The 20359-nt window shown below is 39.2% G+C and overlaps 2 protein-coding genes across 2 annotated transcripts; both read right to left on the bottom strand.

Annotated features, from left to right (window-relative positions):
* Positions 1 to 2444: 2444 nt before the first annotated feature.
* Positions 2445 to 11899, bottom strand: LOC311109348 (polycomb complex protein BMI-1-A-like). Its single transcript, XM_084152200.1, has 10 exons — positions 11579 to 11899; positions 7267 to 7397; positions 6845 to 6941; positions 6556 to 6611; positions 6199 to 6249; positions 5657 to 5765; positions 5118 to 5163; positions 4559 to 4657; positions 4215 to 4295; positions 2445 to 3747 (listed from the first exon to the last, which is right to left on the bottom strand). Exons 2-10 carry the CDS (start codon positions 7382 to 7384, stop codon positions 3415 to 3417), a joined length of 990 nt encoding a protein of 329 aa, XP_084008326.1. The 5' UTR covers positions 7385 to 7397; positions 11579 to 11899; the 3' UTR covers positions 2445 to 3414.
* Positions 11900 to 12611: 712 nt separating this feature from the next.
* Positions 12612 to 19228, bottom strand: LOC311109354 (COMM domain-containing protein 3-like; the record flags this gene model as incomplete). Its single annotated transcript, XM_084152205.1, is given in 9 exon segments — positions 12612 to 12880; positions 14170 to 14229; positions 14301 to 14357; positions 14461 to 14521; positions 16805 to 16839; positions 16942 to 17005; positions 18230 to 18341; positions 19092 to 19141; positions 19143 to 19228. Coding segments are annotated over 9 exon segments (585 nt in total). The 3' UTR covers positions 12612 to 12820.
* Positions 19229 to 20359: the final 1131 nt, after the last annotated feature.

Genomic DNA, 20359 nt, shown 5'->3' with positions numbered 1-20359 from the left:
GGACCATATATAGACAAGTGTGTGCCTTTCCAAATCATGTCCAGTCAATTGAATTTACCACAGGTGGACTCCAATCAAGTTGTAGAAACATCTCAAGGATGATCAATGGAAACAGGAGGATGCAGCTGAGCTCAATTTCGAGTCTCATAGCAAAAAGTCAAAATACTTATGTAAATAAGGTATTTCTGTTTTTTATTTGTTATACATTACAAAAATTTCAAAAAACCTGTGTTCGCTCTGTCATCATAGGGTATTGTGTGTAGATTCAGGAGGGAAAAAATTATTTAATCCATTTTAGAATAAGGCTGTAACATTACAAAATGTGGAAAGGTAAAGGGGTCTGAATACTTTCCGAATGCACTGTATATACAGTATACACTACATGATGTGGTCCTCTGTAGCTCAGCTGGTAGAGCACGGCGCTTGTAACGCCAAGGTAGTGGGTTCGATCCCCGGGACAACCCATACACAAAAATGTATGCACGCACGACTGTAAGTCGCTTTGGATAAAAGCGTCTGCTAAATGGCATATTATTTATATTATTATGACCATAAGTATGTTGAAACCTGCTTGTCGAACATCTCATTCCAAAATCATGGGCATTAATATGGAGTTGGTCCCCCCTTTGCTGATATACCTGCCTCCACTCTTCTGGCAAGGCTTTCCACTAGAACATTGCTACGGGGACTTGCTTCCATTCAGCCACAAGAGCATTAGTGAGGTCGGGCACTGATGTTGGCCTCCCGAGTGGCGCAGTGGTTCGAATCCAGGCTCTGTCGTAGCAGGCCGCGACCGGGAGACCCATGGGGCGGCGCACAATTGGCCCAGCGTCGTCCAGGGTAGGGGAGGGAATGGCCGGCGGGGATGTAGCTCAGTTGGTAGAGCATGGTGTTTGCAACGCCAGGGTTGTGGGTTCGATTCCCACGGGGGGTATGAAAAATAAAAATAAATAATGTATGCACATGTAACTGTAAGTCGCTCTGGATAAGAGCGTCTGCTAAATGACTAAAATGTAAATGTAATGTTGGGCGATTAGGCCTGGCTTGCAGTCGGCGTTCCAATTCATCCCAAAGGTGTTCGATGGGGTAGAGGTCAGGGCTCTGTGCAGGCTACAGAAAAAATTTAAAACTACACACAAATGTTGTCTATTGCACGAAATTGCCATCTGCGAGTCAACATGAGGCACATCAACGTCCCAATCTGAATACCATGCCTTTAGCTCGCCACTATAAACTGAGGACTAAAACTGCGTTCATGTGCTAGTTGGAACTAGGAAACTCTGACATGTCCGACTTGCTAACTGATTGAATGCGCACGTGCAGGCTATATATTACCAGTTAGCAAGTCGTAAATGTCCGAGTTTCCTATAGTTCCGACTAGCACTTGAACGCAGCAAGACTTCCGAATATATTTCAGCTCATTAAGAATATGGGATTATAAAAAGGCCTACATGTAGGCTATCTGGGAATGTAATACTACTCACATTTACCAAGACCATAAACCCATCACAAATGAGTGTAAAATGATTGAATGACAGTAGGACAATCGTTGGATTGTGGCTTTAGGCTAAGTAAACCACTTTTTAGTTCTTTTGACCGCTATTTCCACCTTGTTCTCTCTCCTCCACGAGCGAAATTGGCTTTATCCAACTAACATTTCTAGGTTAATGTTTATATTTTAATCCATATTTTTAATTTATGAAATGTAAACAAATAAAAACCTGTTTCTTTTTGTGGGGGAGACGAGTCTCGTTTGAAGTGACTGTAGTTAATGACACCTCTTTATAGCATCTATTTGGAGTAAACGAAAATGACCTCAACATTAAATCCTTAGCTATTGCAACATTTTCACTTCGATGATAGACGAACAAAGATATCAAAATATTGGAATATTTAAATATAGCAATATTCCATGTTAGTCCACAAGCAATTGACAAAAAAATATGATCTCGATCTGAAATGCACCGAAATACATTTGTAGATTTCCTTCACTGAAAACCTGTGTTCTTTCAGTTTGTTTGCAGCAACTTCTTTCAACCATTAAAGTTATAATCCTTGCTACAGATATTGAGTGCGATGGAAAATATCGAAGTCAAGGATATTCTAGGCCTATTCAAAACACACAAAATATATTTGGGACTAGTTGTCTCTGGTGAATTAAATTAAATCAATGCTGCACAAGCACGAGACATCTGTCCATCTTTTCAAAATGTCCTTGGAGGTCTGCTTTGTCTGCGAATTGTCATTATTCGAACAACAAAAAAACAGATATTTAACTTAAAACATGAATGAAACTAAAATACAAAAATGTAAATAGATTAAATGTAGGGACATTTGTCCAAATAGGCCCATGACAGATATCTTCAAAATGCCTACAAAGAGGGGACACTGACACCACCAGATGTATCAATCACAAAATAAAAATAAACACCCAAAACGTATTTAAGTGTAAAATGTTTTATTTAGATGTTTTTATACTGTGCAACAGTAACAATACAATAGTTGTCCATACAATCGAGCGTTACAAATACGCAGAACACGGAAGACATCAAAAAACATTTGTCATCGAGCATGAAATGCGGGGGGTTGGGGGGGGGGGGGGGTTGTATTTGACATAATCGCTGATTAATTTGTAAGTCGCTCTGGATAAGAGCGTCTGCTAAATGACTTAAATGTAAATGTAAAATTAAATATGCATATATTCCGCTATATACATGGGTGTGTGTATGTGGACTTCCTGAACTGCTTGGTTGCTTCAAGGGTTCAGGGTGTGTCGAGGCTATATGCAATCCCACTGCAGCTCAAAAAAGATTTTTTTTCCGAGTAGCCTATTACCTAATAAAAGCTCTGTACATTTACGCAGATCTTTCGTATGTTTTCTCATAAAATCGTGTTCCCAATACTACAATAGTTGTTTCCACATAATATATCGATTATTATATTTCTCTGTGAAACGCTTTCCAAAAGCCAATCGAAATAACAATAGATGCAACAGTTTCAAATATTAGTAAAGCCTATAGGTTTCTACCATGATTTATCTGACGACAATAGGCTGAAATACACAATTACAATATAGTCAACACATGTATATTCTGACATGGAAAAAAATTATTAAAATAAAGAAACGGCCATCTTCAGTCACATCTGTAAAATAAAACGCAGCTTTTTGGGGCTTTCATTTTCGCCATTCATCTAACATTTGCACTGTCGCCAACGTCCCTTTCACCGACTTAACGTCACATCCCTGCTATGTTCCTATTTAAATGCTTCACTTCCACTACGTTAAACAGATATCATATATTTATAACAACAACGATAACAAAAAAGAGAGCGTCTACAACAATGGAACTACATTGGCATGAAGATATTAGCTGAGCGGTCTGGCGTTGGCTGTCGGCCCGGATTTCAGGCCAGTCATCCCGAGGATGCAGAAGAACCATTCAGGGAGGTCTTCCGCGGTTTTTTTCCGAAGGGGAAGGGTCTGGTCGGGGCTGGGGCCGAGGTGGAGGCTCCATTGACGGGTTTGGAGATGTGGGGGAAGTGTGGGTGTGGGGACTGCACCGGGGTGCCAGGGCTGGGCAAGGAGGAGGAGGTGGAGGGGATGCCGGCAGGGCTGCAGGCTTTGTCGCTGGCTGTGTCGCTCTCAGCCGACCGACCAGTGCTGTTCTGGCCCTCCTGCTGCGGATGACTCTTCTTCATCTTCTTACAGCTAGGTCTGACGCGGTACTTCAACGGCAAAGGGCCATTCTGCAAAATATTTGTAATATTTAGAGCTAATTTGCAGGGCAAGCATGATTTTTTTTCCCCATTCATGGACAATAAAGCTTTTCAACTCTGAACATTCATGTATTCCACACTCCAAAGTAGGCCTAGAAAATATCACAGAGCCAAAGGTTGAAATAAAAACTCATGCAATAATTAATTATTTACAAAGAAAACATATCTTCCAACTTGTTAAAAACGTTTACATTGCCTTAATTAATATATCAAACATTAACAAGAAATATCAAAAAAAAAAAATGATTTTGAAAAATCAATTCAATATACCTCTTAAATTATAAACGTCTCCACTGTATTGGGGGAGGTGTATTGGTTTGGGATAACTTCATTGTTGGGAGTTCACATTTTTCATTGTTAAATTGTAAATAATGCTCAAAATCAAAACCTCATTCAAATGTTTTTACAAACTTCCCCTTTAATTTCATGTTTCTTACCCTTCTCCATGTGTAGATGTAGGCTATGTCCATTAATGTATAGTAATCTTTCAGTGGCTCATCTTCATACATCACTTCAACCTACATTGTAGAAATGACAAAATTATTTATAAAAATAGGCCAACGTATTTTTTCTACTGAACTTCCATTGTCCTTCAAGAGTTGCTGAATATATTTTATATTTTTGATTGGTTCAAGAGCAGCATATGAGAGAATGATCTTGCAGTGATTTGTACTAATGTTGTTAAATTCATCTTATAAAAAATAAAAATGGTGATACAAGAGTTATGGCTGCCTTTGTGTCATTTCAAATAACCGAACAAATCAAATCAATCAATTTTTACCTGATAGGTACAGGGGATGTCCATCTTACTGCGGAGGAACTTCCTCAGGTGCATGATGGTCATGGCTGCTGGACACTGCAGATACCTCTTATTGTTCACCTGGAGGAGGACACAGCTATTTAGATCAGCTCAAACCTCCATTTTACTACAGAAGAACTGAGCGATTTCCGCTTAGATAAGCCAGCTGCAAAGTCAAAATTGGCTACATTGTAAAAATTAATGCAAACAAAAATGAGCTTTTTGGTTAAGGTTAGGTTTAAAATCAGATATTATGACGTTGTGGCTGTGCCAGCTAGTGACCACTCTGCAGAGCTGCCTCCAGAACAAGATTCATGACTAAAAAAGGCTAACCTGCACTTTATACAGTACCCTCATCTACAATAAAGTAGAAAAGAAAATGGAGATGAGACATGCAGTGAGATTTGAAGACAAGCTCTTTAAGGGTCCAGATTTAAGAACAATCTTATATCAGAAACCAAGCAATAGGCTCTGTGCAGCAACAGGGTCTTAGAACTATCTGATATGGAATACTTCTGAGCTTCAGCATTAGGCAGCCTACCGGTTCTTGAGAGGGTTGGTCCTCAGCCACGCCTGTCTGTTTAGCCCTGAGAAAAACAATGTTACACTTGTTTTACAAAATGTGTTAGAAAACATCTTGATAATGCACTGAAGATTTTCATGGTTTGAAATTCATGTTAAAAAAAATTTGAACACTACTAAAACCAAAGTCTCTAGATTAAAATGATTATAGAAAGGAAAACATATTTAATGTATTGTAATGAAACAGGCAGGGAGTGTGGGTCAAACCCTCAACCTTCTGGCCCCAAGCCCAGCGCACCGACTGTGCCACAAAAGCATGGTTGAGTGACAGCGTCGATATCTGTGCTTATAAACCAGGGTCCCTACAGAATAATGTATAATAGACACTAACACACAACTGACATAATCAGTTTTTGAACACACTGAACTAATCAATATAAGTATACATCTATAAAATGTTCTAATATAATTGTCTTCCTTAGATCTTATGATGAATCCGTAGCGAACTAGATTTAATACTTATTTTAAAGCCTGGCTGTATCAGACTTGTTAACGTACTTGTTGTGATCGAAGAACTCAATGGAGAGGCTGATGATCTCATCATCTGTGATGATTCTCTTGTCCTCGTCCGCCACCTCCCCTCGATCCTCATTAGACCTTGTCGTAGCTACACACACAAAATCAACAAGTTGCATGAGTTTTCCCCAAAACATGGAAAACCGTGAAAGTGAGAGCTCAGAAATCCTATCATTATAGGAGAATACTATCAGCTAATATTGAAGTTAATTTTAGTGGGTTTGAAGAGGGGAAAACCAATAGAATCTTACTGGAGCAGGAAATAAATACAGACCATTATTTTAGTTGTTGTTAAAAATAAAACGACTTAATGACAATTCACTTTTTACATCTCCAGTGGACTTGCACCCTGACTGACCTACGAAAGCAAAGTAATGAACCCTTTTCTTAACATTTACATTTTAATCGTTTAGCAGATGCTCTTATAGGGTAGCTAGGTGAGACAACCATATATCACAGTCATATAAGCAACAACAAAAAAACGAAATAAAGAAACTATCAGCAAAGTCAGTGTAGAGACTCACCATCTACAGAAGGGTGATCCGTGTAAAAGTCTCTCCTTCTCTTCATCTCATCTAATGGGAGAGAAAAAAACTGTCACAAATGTTTATTTGAATAGGGATAGAGATACAATTGAAAAATGGAAGTATCAATCGTCTGATGCGTTGCACCCTTTGCTTTAACTATATAGCACCCATTTCCAGCATCAGTCCAGAGGTGGGTTTTAACCCATTTTCCAGGGGAGACAAAGCAGCAGCTCCGATATTAAACAGGATTATCAACCATTCAGGATTAACCATTTAGTAGATACAGAATACATATGTCACAGAGAACAAGATAATGACATGACTGATAAGAGGGATTTAACACATTCCACTTACTTTTGAAGAGACCAGGGACCAGCTTGTAGACAATGTCTTGTAGGGTTTTGTCAGACCTTGAAGAGTTTTCATAAATCAGTCATATTGACCCATAACTCATTGCATGCTATGAGGTTTTAATAAATTGACGGATGTTGAGAAAGTAGCAAAGTTTTAATGGAACTAGACCAATCCTTTGATGATGTCTAACTGCACTGGGTGGATTGGATAATAGCAACAAACAGCAGAAATGCGACATAACAATTTAAGGCTATAGAACAAATGCAAAAGAAACAAAGTGATTATTTACCTTATATTGAGCAGAGGCTTGGTTTTGTGCACTGGCACATCACAGATGGGGCAATACTTGCTGGTCTCCAAATAGCGCACAATGCACATCTTGCAGACTGAAACCCAAGGGAAAAAACTCTGGATCAGTTTCTCAGTGGATAACACAATGCACTACAGTCCAACTATGAAAAATGCCTGTTACATTTATCAGATAGCAGAGTTATTCATTTCCCCCCCAAAAACGATTTGCTTTGTAGCATCTAGTGAATTAGACATAAATAGTGTAGCCAATGCAATTATGTGAAAAGAGAATGTGAGAGTGAAATTGGCCTACAAATACTTGAGTAATTAACTAACTACCTATTTGTGTGAATTTGCAACAGTCATATTTATCATGATTGGTCCAATTCCCATGTCTGTATTCAGCCAAGTGTCACTCACATGAATGGAGACATTCTATAATGGTGGTGGCATCGATGAAGTATCCACCACACAGCACACACATGAGGTGGGGGTTCAGCTCAGTTATCTTTATTCTGGTTGTTCGATGCATCGTCATGGAAGGAAGAGACCTGTGAGGGAGAGAGGACCACATAGTCACAATCTTACAGGAACAGTAGCCGTTATCTTGTTTATAAAAACATCACAAAGACTTTATAAGTTGAGGATACTTTTGAGAAAAAAGAAAAAAAACTGCAACAATGAAAGCCTATCATTAGATCGGGACTACAGATCTTTCACAGCTTGATAAAGTGGTCGTTCATTGAACCGCTTTAAACCCATTTGGATGGATGTTTTGTTGTTCTAGTGTTAAGAGAAACACCATACTTTATGCTAATAGTATAATAAGCAGGGAAGGGGTTGGTCGTTTTTCAGACGCTGACCCAGAGGTTGATTGATAGGTAACAATTGGTGGGAGTCGATCCGTGTGGATTTGTCGAGGGCGCAGCTACAGCCGAAAGAGCTGCGTTACCATAAATCAATCCTTTCATTGGGATGGTTCATATAGCCTACCTCCCAGCGCTCCTCTATAGATAGATATGGGAGAACGGAGGTCGTTCGTCGCTCAGGAAATGTGATAGTAGCCTAGTCATATAAAACACTGTATAGACTCACGTAGACCTATCCAACCTACATCAGGGTGTCTATTCTAAAGCGATTCAGTGTAGAAGTGCCAAAATACAGAGGGGTTCGAACTTTCTAATATTGGAATCCGATGATAAGGCGCAACATCATTCCGGTCAGTTGCAACATTTTATATCACATTCGTCAATGAATAATTCGTTCAACTCTCGAGGATGCTGGAGACGGTAAGCGAATTCACTCGGTGTCAGGTGTAACCACACACTTGGAAGGTCTTACCGTTTCTATGGCAACTTAGGTTGCACTATTTGGCATCTTGCCAGGGAACAATACGGAGAGACTTGCTTCGCCCGAGACCCGATAACGGCTCGCGTTGATGATGATGTGACGGTGAATAATATGAAAATAAATATCTGTCCTTCCATCGCGAAGCGAATAGTCTACAGTCCGTCCCCACACTATGGCTGCCATTTTGTAAAGAACGTCTCGCTCGAAAATCATAGCGCAATTCCCGACAGGTTTGAACAATTTTCACACCGACGCCTGTTACATTCGGTTCCTATGTCGCCAACCGTATAGGCTACCCATGCATGCCTTGCGCATTAGTTTTGATAAATCTAACAGTTTTCCGTAGCTTGTGTCGTTTCCGTGTGTATGTTGCACAGGCAGCCTGGGTGCACCGCACAGTAGAATAACAACATGACTCGACCAAGTATTTTCTCTACCCGTATGAAGTTGAAGCCCGAGAGAAACATCGCTACTGCTCATCCAACACGACATGGATCACTAATGAAGTCAGATTCAAATAGCCAGCAGTTAACAGCAATGTGGAGTAGAAAAAGGTTTTAAAAAACGACTGTCTGGAGGGAAATTATGAAATAATTTGCACACTATTCGTCTAGTTGTGACGCCTTTTTGTAACCTAGAAATTTGTGTCTTCTTCACAATAGCTTTTTGTATTTCTGCCGCACATGGGATGCGATCACATGGGCAGTCCAATTAGGATATTTTTCCCACTAATTGGTCTTTCGACCAATCACATCAGATATTTTCACAACATATATTTTTCAGAGCTGATCTGATTGGTCAAAAGATCAATGAATGTTGGGCTGCCTGTCTAAACGCAGCCATGGTGACTGCGGTGCCAACTCAACGACTCTGGGTCTGTCTGTTCCCAATGTTTGAGCCCTCAGTTAAAACATGGGGGAGATGACTGATTCTGCGTGTCAGATGCTTTTGGCTTGCTGGCACTAGGAATAAACTCATGACAAATAAAACTCATGACAAAACAAGAAACATAGTGACATGGGCACTGGGTCATGCCTGCATCAAATGTGACCCGCGCAATATGTTGCATGGTGGCGCTATAGAAATAGGAACGGATTCTGCGTGTAGCCTATGGTGAAAAAACCCTACGGGGCTTGCAAACAGAACCATCGTCATTTTGTACGGATGCACCTTAATTCAAATAGATATATAGAAACACCGATATTGGCTCTACCAACAGGTCACTGGTGTGGAATATACCAGCTCTTCCTGTCAGTAAAAAATATATTTTAAAAGGTGTATTTGAATGTAACGCAGTGGAGGACCCCACAATGCCATTACAGTGGGTGTCACGCATCGTGTGCAATGCAAACAGCTAGCCTGTTACGCCATCAATCGATTAACTACTGATGTTTGCACAACTGTTACCACTGGTAATATAGCAGAGCCTTTGTAGAGTAAATTATACAATGCTTCAACATGCATATTGAAACTTCATCTACAAGCATCATTATGTAACACATTTATCCGTACAGGACACAGCCAAACAACCAATAAAGAACTGAATAAAAATGTATCCTAAAATCTATTTCCAGATACATTTTAGTTGAGAGACTCATAAGACAGGGTATTATCAACAACGATGTTGGCAAGATTGGCTCCCAATTGCATTATATCTAGCCTACTGTATTCAGCCCAACCTTCTGGGTCATGAACTGTGTGCTGCAACCCAGGGTTTCTCCATCTAGCTAGAAGGAATGGCTGAAAATGTTAAGTAGAATAGGGGGGTCCTTCCTCCAAAAATGTGGATGTACACAATTTTTACTCTGGTAATGTAGTATGAATAAAGATGCATATCACCTTTTTCTCCATAAAGTTAGGCTAGTCTTCGAGGGCTGTGGTTGTTTTGATCTATATATGCTGCACCATTCTATCTATTTTTGGATGGAACCTTAATCTATTCAACAGCTAGATTTTCATTACCATTTTCAGAAGACTTAGCTACAGACGAGGCCTCACTTCATAGAATTCATCAAGAAGTCAGCGGTCAATGTCGAAATCTCTATTTATCTGGCTGTGCGTCAAAGTTGCATTCCAACAAGTAGCACAAACAGAAACCTTGTATCAACACAAATCAGCCTACACAAGAATTTCAACTAGCACCGACGTTGGCAACCTTCATCTCACAGAAATCCTCTACGGGTAGGTTGTCAACTGTCAAACAACGTTAGGCTATTTATCTTTCCCACCAAACAGTTCCCTTCCACATTACAGATAATCTCACACGTGATAACCTGGTCATAACGAGATTATTACGAAGGAAAGCATAAAAATATCAGACACCATGGATCCATGCAAACACATATCAAACAGAATTTTCCACCACGGAGCAAATCTTCTGACATGTTTGATCTTTGCATGGTTGGTTTTTACATATGTTCCTGCTTTATAAACTTGTTATGCGCCATTGTGAGTTAACAATAAGCGGTCAGATTGTTGCTTCCAAAAGTGAGAGGGGAAAAAAAGAAAAATCCTCTAAAAACTAAATGTTGGCAGATGGAGGCACATAGCCTGCCCAATAATGTCGTGACGAAACTCAATATTAAATATCTGCCTTTTACAGAGAATTCAAAGATGGTTGGCTAATTGAGAGGACCCTTGTACTGAATCAGTCAATGGACCTTTGTACCATCTTGACATCATGGTAAGAAAAATCAGAAAATTGGTTTTACGTATGATTAATGTTCGCCAATATCGTTACGTTGTCATCTTGCGTGTAGGCCTATACATTCAAATTCTTCTTTAACAACTAACTAACTGATCGTGATGATATTTCAGTAAATCATTTAAATGGTTTACCCTCCACCAGGCTACAGAGGACCCGTTCACCAAGAGGGAAGTTAAGTTAATAAAAACAACACTTGGCGACATGTGCGTAATGTAACCACACTGATCTATCCCCAACATCCAAAAGATCATATTTCTATAAAATGGGGACAGTATATGGAACCAAACCAACCAGGAGAACCATTGGACTGTGTGCTGCCGTAAACACCTCACCCATCTCGGTCCTGTTCGATTGAGATCACAGGCTTTGTGGAAATCTAACTAATGTCACAGAAACACTCTCAATGGACACTCATAACAGATAATTACATAAAATACAAAAGAATGCAATGCGCTGGTCTGTTGAGCGCAAAACCAAGGCGTGTGCAAGAAGGGAACACAATTTTAGAAGCAGTACGAGGACAGAGCTCCACGTCCGTGAGTGCGAGACACCGTCAAAGCCCCACATCCACCACAGGCTGGAAACACATTTAAACCCGCAGAAAAACACATATACGCGGCGAAAACTCAATCGTTATTCATCCATTGGTAAGAAAATATATCGAATAATACATACCTAGAGAGACTGCTGGCGATCTGTGATACTGGAGACGGAGAGACAATGAAAGTTAGGAGGCGATCAGCAGAAAATGAATACGAGAGCCGCCATCTTGAAACGAGCTGCAGACGCTGTCAATTGCAGAAAGCGCAAGGCAACCCGTGGCTCATTTCAGATGCGTACAATTCGAAATTTTCTCCTTCTATGCACTTTGGGCGCGTAGTGTCCTCTGTTGTCGAAGATTTCAGACTTTTGTCTGTGCGTTCCGAACGTGTTTGTGTTCCCGATGAGACTCCTCGAAAAATGCAGCAGTGTGGCTCAGTGGAAACTGACACCGTCCCCAAAATGGCTTGTAGTTCGCCCGCCCCGCTTTGGTCACGTGGTATCATTCCTTAAGGGTGGCCTGGAAATTAGTGTCGGTGTATTCCGGGGCTTGCCAATTCACGATGCTTCTTAAAATGACACAAATAATATGTTATCATGTTGACCGATCTCGTAATTTGATTTGAACATTGTAGTTGTGTCACTAAAGACTACAATAGACATCACCGATGTTTTCTAAATAATAGCCAGTGTGCGTTTTTCCAACCATGTTTCTATTCTGTGCCTCCCGTGTCCATTTCCAAAGGCATGAGCTTGCAAAATGCGTCTTTGTCATACATGCGTTGGTTAGGCTACCATTTCCAAAGCCGATAGAAAGCTGGGGCTACTGTGTTGATATTCCATAGCCAACGACCCCATAGAATACTAATTCATGATCGAACTGAAAATGGGGGCATTTAGGAATTTGAAGCATCGCTAATAGGTTGGCTACTATAAGAGACTCTGAACCATAAACTATATGCTGTTCAATTCCCTCTGGTGAGCCGGAATATGATTTAACCAATGCATTGCCACCTGTTTGTAAACTAGATATTCTCTAGGCTACATATCTTTGATATGAACTATGCATTAGACTATGGGACACAAGTATGCTATATAGCCTACTTTAATATCATTTGGCTCCTCTCATCTCATGCCTGCAAATTACAAGAAAAAATAAACCCAAGCATGCATTGAACTGTTTTATTGATAACAATAAGCCTACATCATTGCAGAACGTATACAAATATATTTAATTACGAATGAAATTAGTATAAAATACAAAGCGGATATCAACGCCGCTGGAAATCTCTGAACTTCAGTGCTTTCAGGAGCGAGATGAGGGGAGCAGAGGAGATCACGTGAGAACCCGGATTCCACAGTTCGTGCAGGGTAAACTCACAACTGCGTAGCCTTCTCAAGACTCTTGGCAGCGTCTTTCATCTTTCCCACCAAATCCTGAAAGCAAAGTCACATACACAGTCCGTACACTTCCAAACAGAGAAAAACGGAGACTGAGTCACACACCATTTAATGGTTTCCCTCACTTACTGGAAGAGTTTTGAGCTCTGTTGAGTGTAAATTATAACCTTGTCTCAGTCTGTATCCTGTCTATCAGATTACCAGGATATTTTACACTGAAACCTGTCTGGATCGGAGTCAATTCCATTTAAATTCATAACGGAATAGTCATCATAGTAGGTCTGAGTACACTTCGTTCATTAGTGAATATATTTTAGATTAATTCTAAGGATGTTCACGTCAACTGAAATGCAATGCAACCGTTCTTGTTCACCTCATACCCAAAAGAGGTGTAGACAGAGCGTCCCGAACATACACATTACCAAACTTCCTTCCTTAGAACTGTGTCTTGGCACAACGTAAACACATTTCAATATATATATATATATATTGCCCCCTATTTCAATATTATTAAACTCTGGATAGAAGCGACAGCTACATGGCTAGTGAAGAAGCCAATCCATGAGATGACACGTTGAAGCAGACAACCTCAGGTCTCAGTGAAGATAGACATAGACCTACAATACATTCGGGATTTGGCTTACGTCGAAATTAATTGAGGAAAAGTAAAAATAACAAGCCACAATTTAGACTTTTTAAGATAAGTTCATAGGCTAAACTTAGATCCTGAGACATCACTGCATGCCCTGTCACTCAGCGGCTCTGCTTATTTCTTGCCATCAATATTCACACAAAGTAATGGATGATTTGGAAATAGACAATTCGAGTGACAGGGCATGCATTGTTTTCCTGTTAAATATACATTTTTTAAAATAAATTAACAAATGTGTAAACAAAGGTTGAATCAAAGTCTGCAGAACACTATTGAAATTCCAATACTGCACATGGATTAAAATACACTGGATCCATTTGCAAATTCAGATTTTAATCTCTGCTCAATCTGGCAGAAGGACACTCATCTCGACACAGAACATTGTTGAAAGACATGTTATTCAAGAAAATGTTTAATAATCGTTTGACAAACGTTAAGTAGGACTAATATGATTTATTTGTACTAATTCACGTGGACCTAACGGCTAGCCAATAATTATATATAGATCTGTAAAGTATGCTGAATTGGAAAATACAGTGTAGGCTATCTATTTAAATCAATTGCCACGTTCAAGAGTGCATGTAAAACATTATCACAGATATTCTGTGAAATTACCTTATTCAACTAATGGATACCCCCACATTCCATTTGGCTGTAACAAAACATTAGCTACCTGAAGTTGTTCTATAGTGCAGCTAAAATTGACTTCAGACGATCCTCCGTTGTTGGTATTCTGTAAAAGTATAGGCTTACGTTTGTAATGATGACACGTTTTAGATCACTGGGTTCTGGAAAGGGACATACCTCAACGTTTAATGAAATCAGATAGGACGGCTCGTTGACCTTATGTACATGCCCGTTCTGTCATGGAAACAAAATACGTTAGGGCTATACGTTAGTCACCATAACAGCTCTAAACCATAATTATCTGATCCTATTGCAGTTTATTATTACCAACCAATACCTTGATAAGGTACTCCAGACGCCATGACACGTCGTTGATATGAGGAGGGCATCTCCCTATACTAAAAGGACAACCAAAATACAGAATTACCAATGGGCTACAGATACACACAATAGGCCTATATTAAACAAATATATTTACAAGGCAAGAAGCATCCCATGAATACAGATTTATATAGGCTGTTCAACGGTAACCTTATTCATTAAAAACCTTTGTTTATTTAACCCAGAATCATTCCACATATTAGGCTAAGTGATCATATTACGTGTGTTAAAATCAAACACCAAAACGTCTTGTCACGGCTGGAGCCCTATGGGCAACAGTTTTCAGCATTCTGAAGTTTGGTTGTCAGGAGGAAGACAAAAGGGGACAATCGTGGTGATTAATTACAATGTAAAAGCACCTATCAATGCGCTACAAACAAACGCTCATCGTAAAAGAACTGCGCTTTCTCCAAGGAAAATAAAACGATTCAAAGTTTGTGAAACAAATTGTCATGTCACATTCGCAGGTTCATTCCCTAATCTTAAACGGTTAAGAGATCATGCATGGTAAAAATATGTCACAAATAAATGTGAACCGAGTTAGGCTACTTCCATTCCCTAGTCTGCTGCACTCTATGAAAGTGAAGCACAAATATTGAAGACATATGGTCAATGTGCTGACAGTTTCTATAAACTTTTTGAAGCTCAGTTGGTTGAGCATGGTGCTTGTAACGCCAGGGTAGTGGGTTCGATTCCCGGAACCACCCATACGTAAAATGTATGCAAGCATGACTATAATTATAATAATAATAATAATAATAATATAATATGCCATTTAGCAGACGCTTTTATCCAAAGCAACTTAGTCATGTGTGCATACATTTTTTGTGTATGGGTGGTCCCGGGGATCGAACCCACTACCTTGGCATTACAAGCGCCGTGCTCTATCAGCTGAGCTACAGAGGACCACATAACTTTGGATAAAAGCGTCTGCTAAATAAATATGTATATACATAAATACACACCACACAAAAATAAAATGCAACAATTTCTAAGAATTTACTGAGTTACAGTTCATTTGAGTGAATCAGTCAATTGAAATAAATTAATTAGGCCCTAATCTGTGGATTTCACATGACTGGGAATACATATATGCATCTGTTGGTCACAGATACCTTAAAAAAATTGTGTTCGTTGTCAGTAGTTTATGCCTCCCCATACTGTAACCCCACCACCACATGGCAGTCTGTTCACAACGTTGATCCTCCACACAACGCCATACACGTGGTCTACGGTTGTGAGGCCGGTTGGATGTACTGGCAAATTCTCTAAAACGATGTTGGAGGCGGCTTATGGTAGAAAAATGAACATTCAATTATCTGGCAACATCTCTGGTGGACATTCCTGCAGTCAGTGTGTCAATTGCACGCTCCTTCAAAATTGAGACATCTGTGGCATTGTGTTGTGTGACAAAACTGCACATTTTAGAGTGGCCTTTTATTGTAAACTAATTTGTTCACAAAATTTGAGAGAAATACCTTTTTGTGCGTATGGATCATTTCTGGGATATTTTATTTCAGCTCATGAAACATGGGACCAACATTTACATGTTGCATTTATATTTTTGTTCAGTGAGCTAAAATGTGTAAAATTATCACAATTAGATGCAAATATGCAAAGCAAGATTATTAAGTTGATTCATCCGAGTTTATGAAAATGTAGTATCTATATTTCCTGACCTCACACCGAAAGGTTTCAAAGAATTTCAAACAAAATCGGTGGTTCATTTAAATGTAACTGTTCAATACATTTGAAATAAAAAACAAACTGTTATTGCCCAACTTCAAACCATTTTTAATTATATATAATGAAATAATTCACTATTTTTTTAGGCTGTACTTGATGTTTCAATGGGGATGGATATGTGTATTGGGGAAAATATATAATATTACTGGAAAAGTTCAATAGAATGGATTAATAACATTTGTAGATCTACAGAGATGTTAATGAAGTGTAAACTGCATGGTCAACGTGATGTTCCATGAGCCATATAGAGAAGCCATATCAAAAATGTAGGGCTCTGATAAAGTCTTGTCTGTGTCTGCATTGTTGGCATGTGTTAGAATGTGACTATGTTCCCACAGTTTACAAACGTTTAACTGTACTGTGGTGACCCAGAAGCCTATCTGTACAAACAGACAATATAGTAATTTATATTTAAATCTAATACTTTAAATTCAAGTAGATTTGTCCAGTCAAAGCTTCAGCCACAATAGCCCCACAGTCATGAATTGTTATGGCATTTCAAATAGGCCTACTGGAAATGAAAACATCAGAAAAAGTTACTAAAATTATCTCACCTTGACAATAGAGTTTCCAGATCGCTTTTATATTTCTGGAGAACAAAGAAACAGTCAGTTTGGGGTTGAGATCTGGTATGGATTTGCATTTCTTTACATTAAGGTAATTAAGATGTTAAACATAATAAGGTGGTCACCTGGTATGTGATGTAGAACACATCTGTTCTCTCCGCATCAAACCTAACATCCTCCAGGCACAAGCTGTGATAAAATCAGCTCAATCATTTATCAATTCTGTAATCATAATGAACACACTTCTTTTTGCCTCATGTTGGCCTACGGATTTTATTTTGCAGGTGAAGTGGAATGCTCTTGATAAGAGTACTCCACATTTTGTTGTGTAATTTTGCCAAGCCCCAATATTGTGTACAGTAAAGAAATGTCAAGGCCTATTCACACTAACTCTTTCTTTTTTCTACTAGCACTGACTTTGCTGATAGCTACTTTATTGAAGATAAATGTACTTACTATGACTGAGATGTGGTTGTCCCACTTAGCGGTCTTAAAGGGCAACTCCACCACTTTTCAACCTAATTTTCATTATCTCCAGCACAATACCAGTGTGTACATATGCATGTGAAAATGGTGCATTTCTACATTTAGTAGAAAACAATAAAGTTAAGTTCCACCCGATGAAATGATCAAAAGTTATAACATTGTAAAAACAGTGATTTTCAAACACAGATTCGCAGTGAAGTGGGGAGCAAGAAAACCCCCTCCCTCTGATTAGAAACTCATTTTTACTTTTAATCCTACCCTGTGATAACACAAGCTAGGTTTCCATCCAATTGGCGACAGACTTTCATGCGAATATTAGAAAATCAGCAAAAAAACTTGCTTTAAATAGCAAATGTGCCTACTCTATAGTCTAGCCAACAGTTCGCAGATACTGTGCGGTTAGGCTAGTCTACATGATGAGATTATTATGGATAAGAGCAAGAATATGTTTATTTGTCAAACAGCAGTCAAGCATCTATCATCTTGTCACCAGAATAAGACCATTGATATTTATTGGAAAGGAGCATCAAGATTACCATGCACTTTCACCACCCTGTGAAGTCCACCATAATTTATTTAATCTGTAGCCTAATAAACTGCATGTTTTCCCAAGTCAGTGTGTGGACCACTTAACTGGAGTCACGTGATGACATGTTTACTTTGATATGATTGTTATTATATCAATATTTATACATAAACGTTTCCACCGCCATTTCTCGCATAATTAATTAAAGTGGTGGAATTGCCCTTTAAGATGAATGCACTAACTAAGTCGCTCTAGTAAGAGTGTCTGTTAAATGACTAAAATGTAAATGCATTATTTTCTAACCTCGACCCCAGTCTCTGGGGGACGAGATTAATGATTTAATAACTTCAGAGTGATCAACCCCCATTAGCAATAATATAGCAGGCCAAACCAAGCGTTACCTTATAGTGGATTTGTCCACGTTTTGTTTGACCCCCTCCAGTATGCAGGTGGTGGCAGCTGTGTGACAATGTTTCAGCAACTTCTGGTCAATATGTTTCAATTCAGGTTGATCTACCATCAGAGAAAAACATTGACCAGTTATTCATCACACAGATCTTAAAGAAAAAAATCCAGTCAAAAACGATATATATATATATATTAAGGTATTAGTCCACTGTTAATACCTATCAACAGTGGACTAATGAAAAAAAATACCAAAATATAGTTGGAGAGGATTTTTCCTTTAACTGTAGCCTAATGCCTCTGCGAGCTGTTGTATCGTTTTATAGTGGGTCTAATCATCATTCAAGTGTATCTAATCATCATTCAAGTGTATCATCCAGTTTTAATAACCTAAACCTAACCGTTTAGACAGACAATGGGATGCAAATGTACAACATGCAAGACGCGCGCAAACACACACACACATATTCAATACCCCAATTAAATAAACAATTTAGGTTGAACATTTGATTAAAATTTCAAATTTAGTCATTAGGGAGAAATGTCACTTGCACGTTTTCAGTTCCAGATTGCTTCCTACATTCTCATTTTCTAGCCTATATTTTTGAACGGTAGCCTAGCCTGCCTTCTCAGTTGTAGCCTGATCAGTAGTCTTATTTCCTGTAACTACCACTTGAAACATAGAGGATACAAACACTGTTACATTTGATTCATTTCAGATCCACGGGTGTTAAAAAATTGTAGCGTGCATTCCACACTTTTCAATGCGAGCCTTCAAGTCAAACTGAGAAGAAACCGGAAGCTGTGAAAGAAGCAGAAACAAAAGGCGACGGTAGAGAGAGAGCAGAGCAGGCTTACCGAGAACACTACGGTCGGCATGGGCGCTTAGCAAGCTGCGAAAGGCTAACTATCAACACGGAGAAGGTTTTCAGGTCGAAAAGCGTCGGGTCTGCTAGAGACTGCAGCCCTTTCTGCACGGACTCAGACAACTCCATTTTGAGACAGAAACGACCCACGAAACCGGATCACGTGACGCGATCAGCTGACGCAGCATGCAGAGCAGAGGAGAGGGCAAAGCTCACACGTCGTTCATTCACGGCTCGTGGTGGAGTGAAAAAATGAACAGCTTCACAATGTATCACGTCTGTTTGTTTCATTTAGGCTACAGTATCTTTAATTGAGAACACAATTTATATAGGCATAGTTTATTCTCAAGTGGGCCTACATAATTTGCAGGATTGGGCATGTGAGGCTACAGGATAGACTCAGAGTCACGGCGTATTTTGTTGCATCATCAAATCAAATCAAACGTTATTTGTCACATGCTTCGTAAACAACAGGTGTAGACTAACAGTGAAATGCTTACTTATGTTGCCTTCCCAACAATGTAGAGAAAATATATATATAAATATTAGATAGAAAATAACACGAGGAATAAATACACAATGAGTAACGATAACTTGGCTATATACACAAATGTGCAGGGGTACGAGGTGATACCATTCCACTAATTCTGCTCCAGCCATTACCACAAACCCGTCCTCCCCAATTAAGGTGACACCAACCTCCTGAGACATATAGGTAGGGATAAAGTGACTAGGCAACTGGATAGCTAATAAACAGTAACAGCAGCTTATGTGATGAGTCGAAAAAGTTAGTGCAAAAAGGGTCAATGCAGAGAGTCTGGGTAGCTATTGGTTAACTATTTAACTAACTATTTAGCAGTCTTATGGCTTGAGGGTAGAAGCTGTTCAGGGACCTGTCATTTCCAAAGGTCTTAGAGGGTGTCCTGATAGTAGTCACATTATTGCACTCAGAAAAGGTTTGAGGGTAGAATAATAAAGTAGGCATACTCTAATTTTGGTCTGGACCTTAAGTGTAGCATGCTTCTGAAGACAGGGCAGGGATTCCCCAAACTATTTTGGATCCTTACAGGGATCTTGTTTCCCCTTATTGAAAATCTGTTTTTCAACCCAGAGGAAGGCCCATCACGTTTAGACTAATTAGGCTATCTGAATAGATATTTTAAGGAGACAGTTGCATTGATTGAGGGTAGTCTGGTGGTAAAACAATATTCAGAAAACCGCCCCAAAGACAACATAGATATTTTATCTTCTGTCTGAAAA

This window comes from Coregonus lavaretus (assembly GCF_964263955.1).
Source record: "Coregonus lavaretus genome assembly, chromosome: 34".
NCBI classification, from domain to species: domain Eukaryota; kingdom Metazoa; phylum Chordata; class Actinopteri; order Salmoniformes; family Salmonidae; genus Coregonus; species Coregonus lavaretus.
The sequence above is the reverse complement of the archived record's forward strand: the minus strand, read 5'-3'. Positions and strand labels throughout refer to the sequence as shown.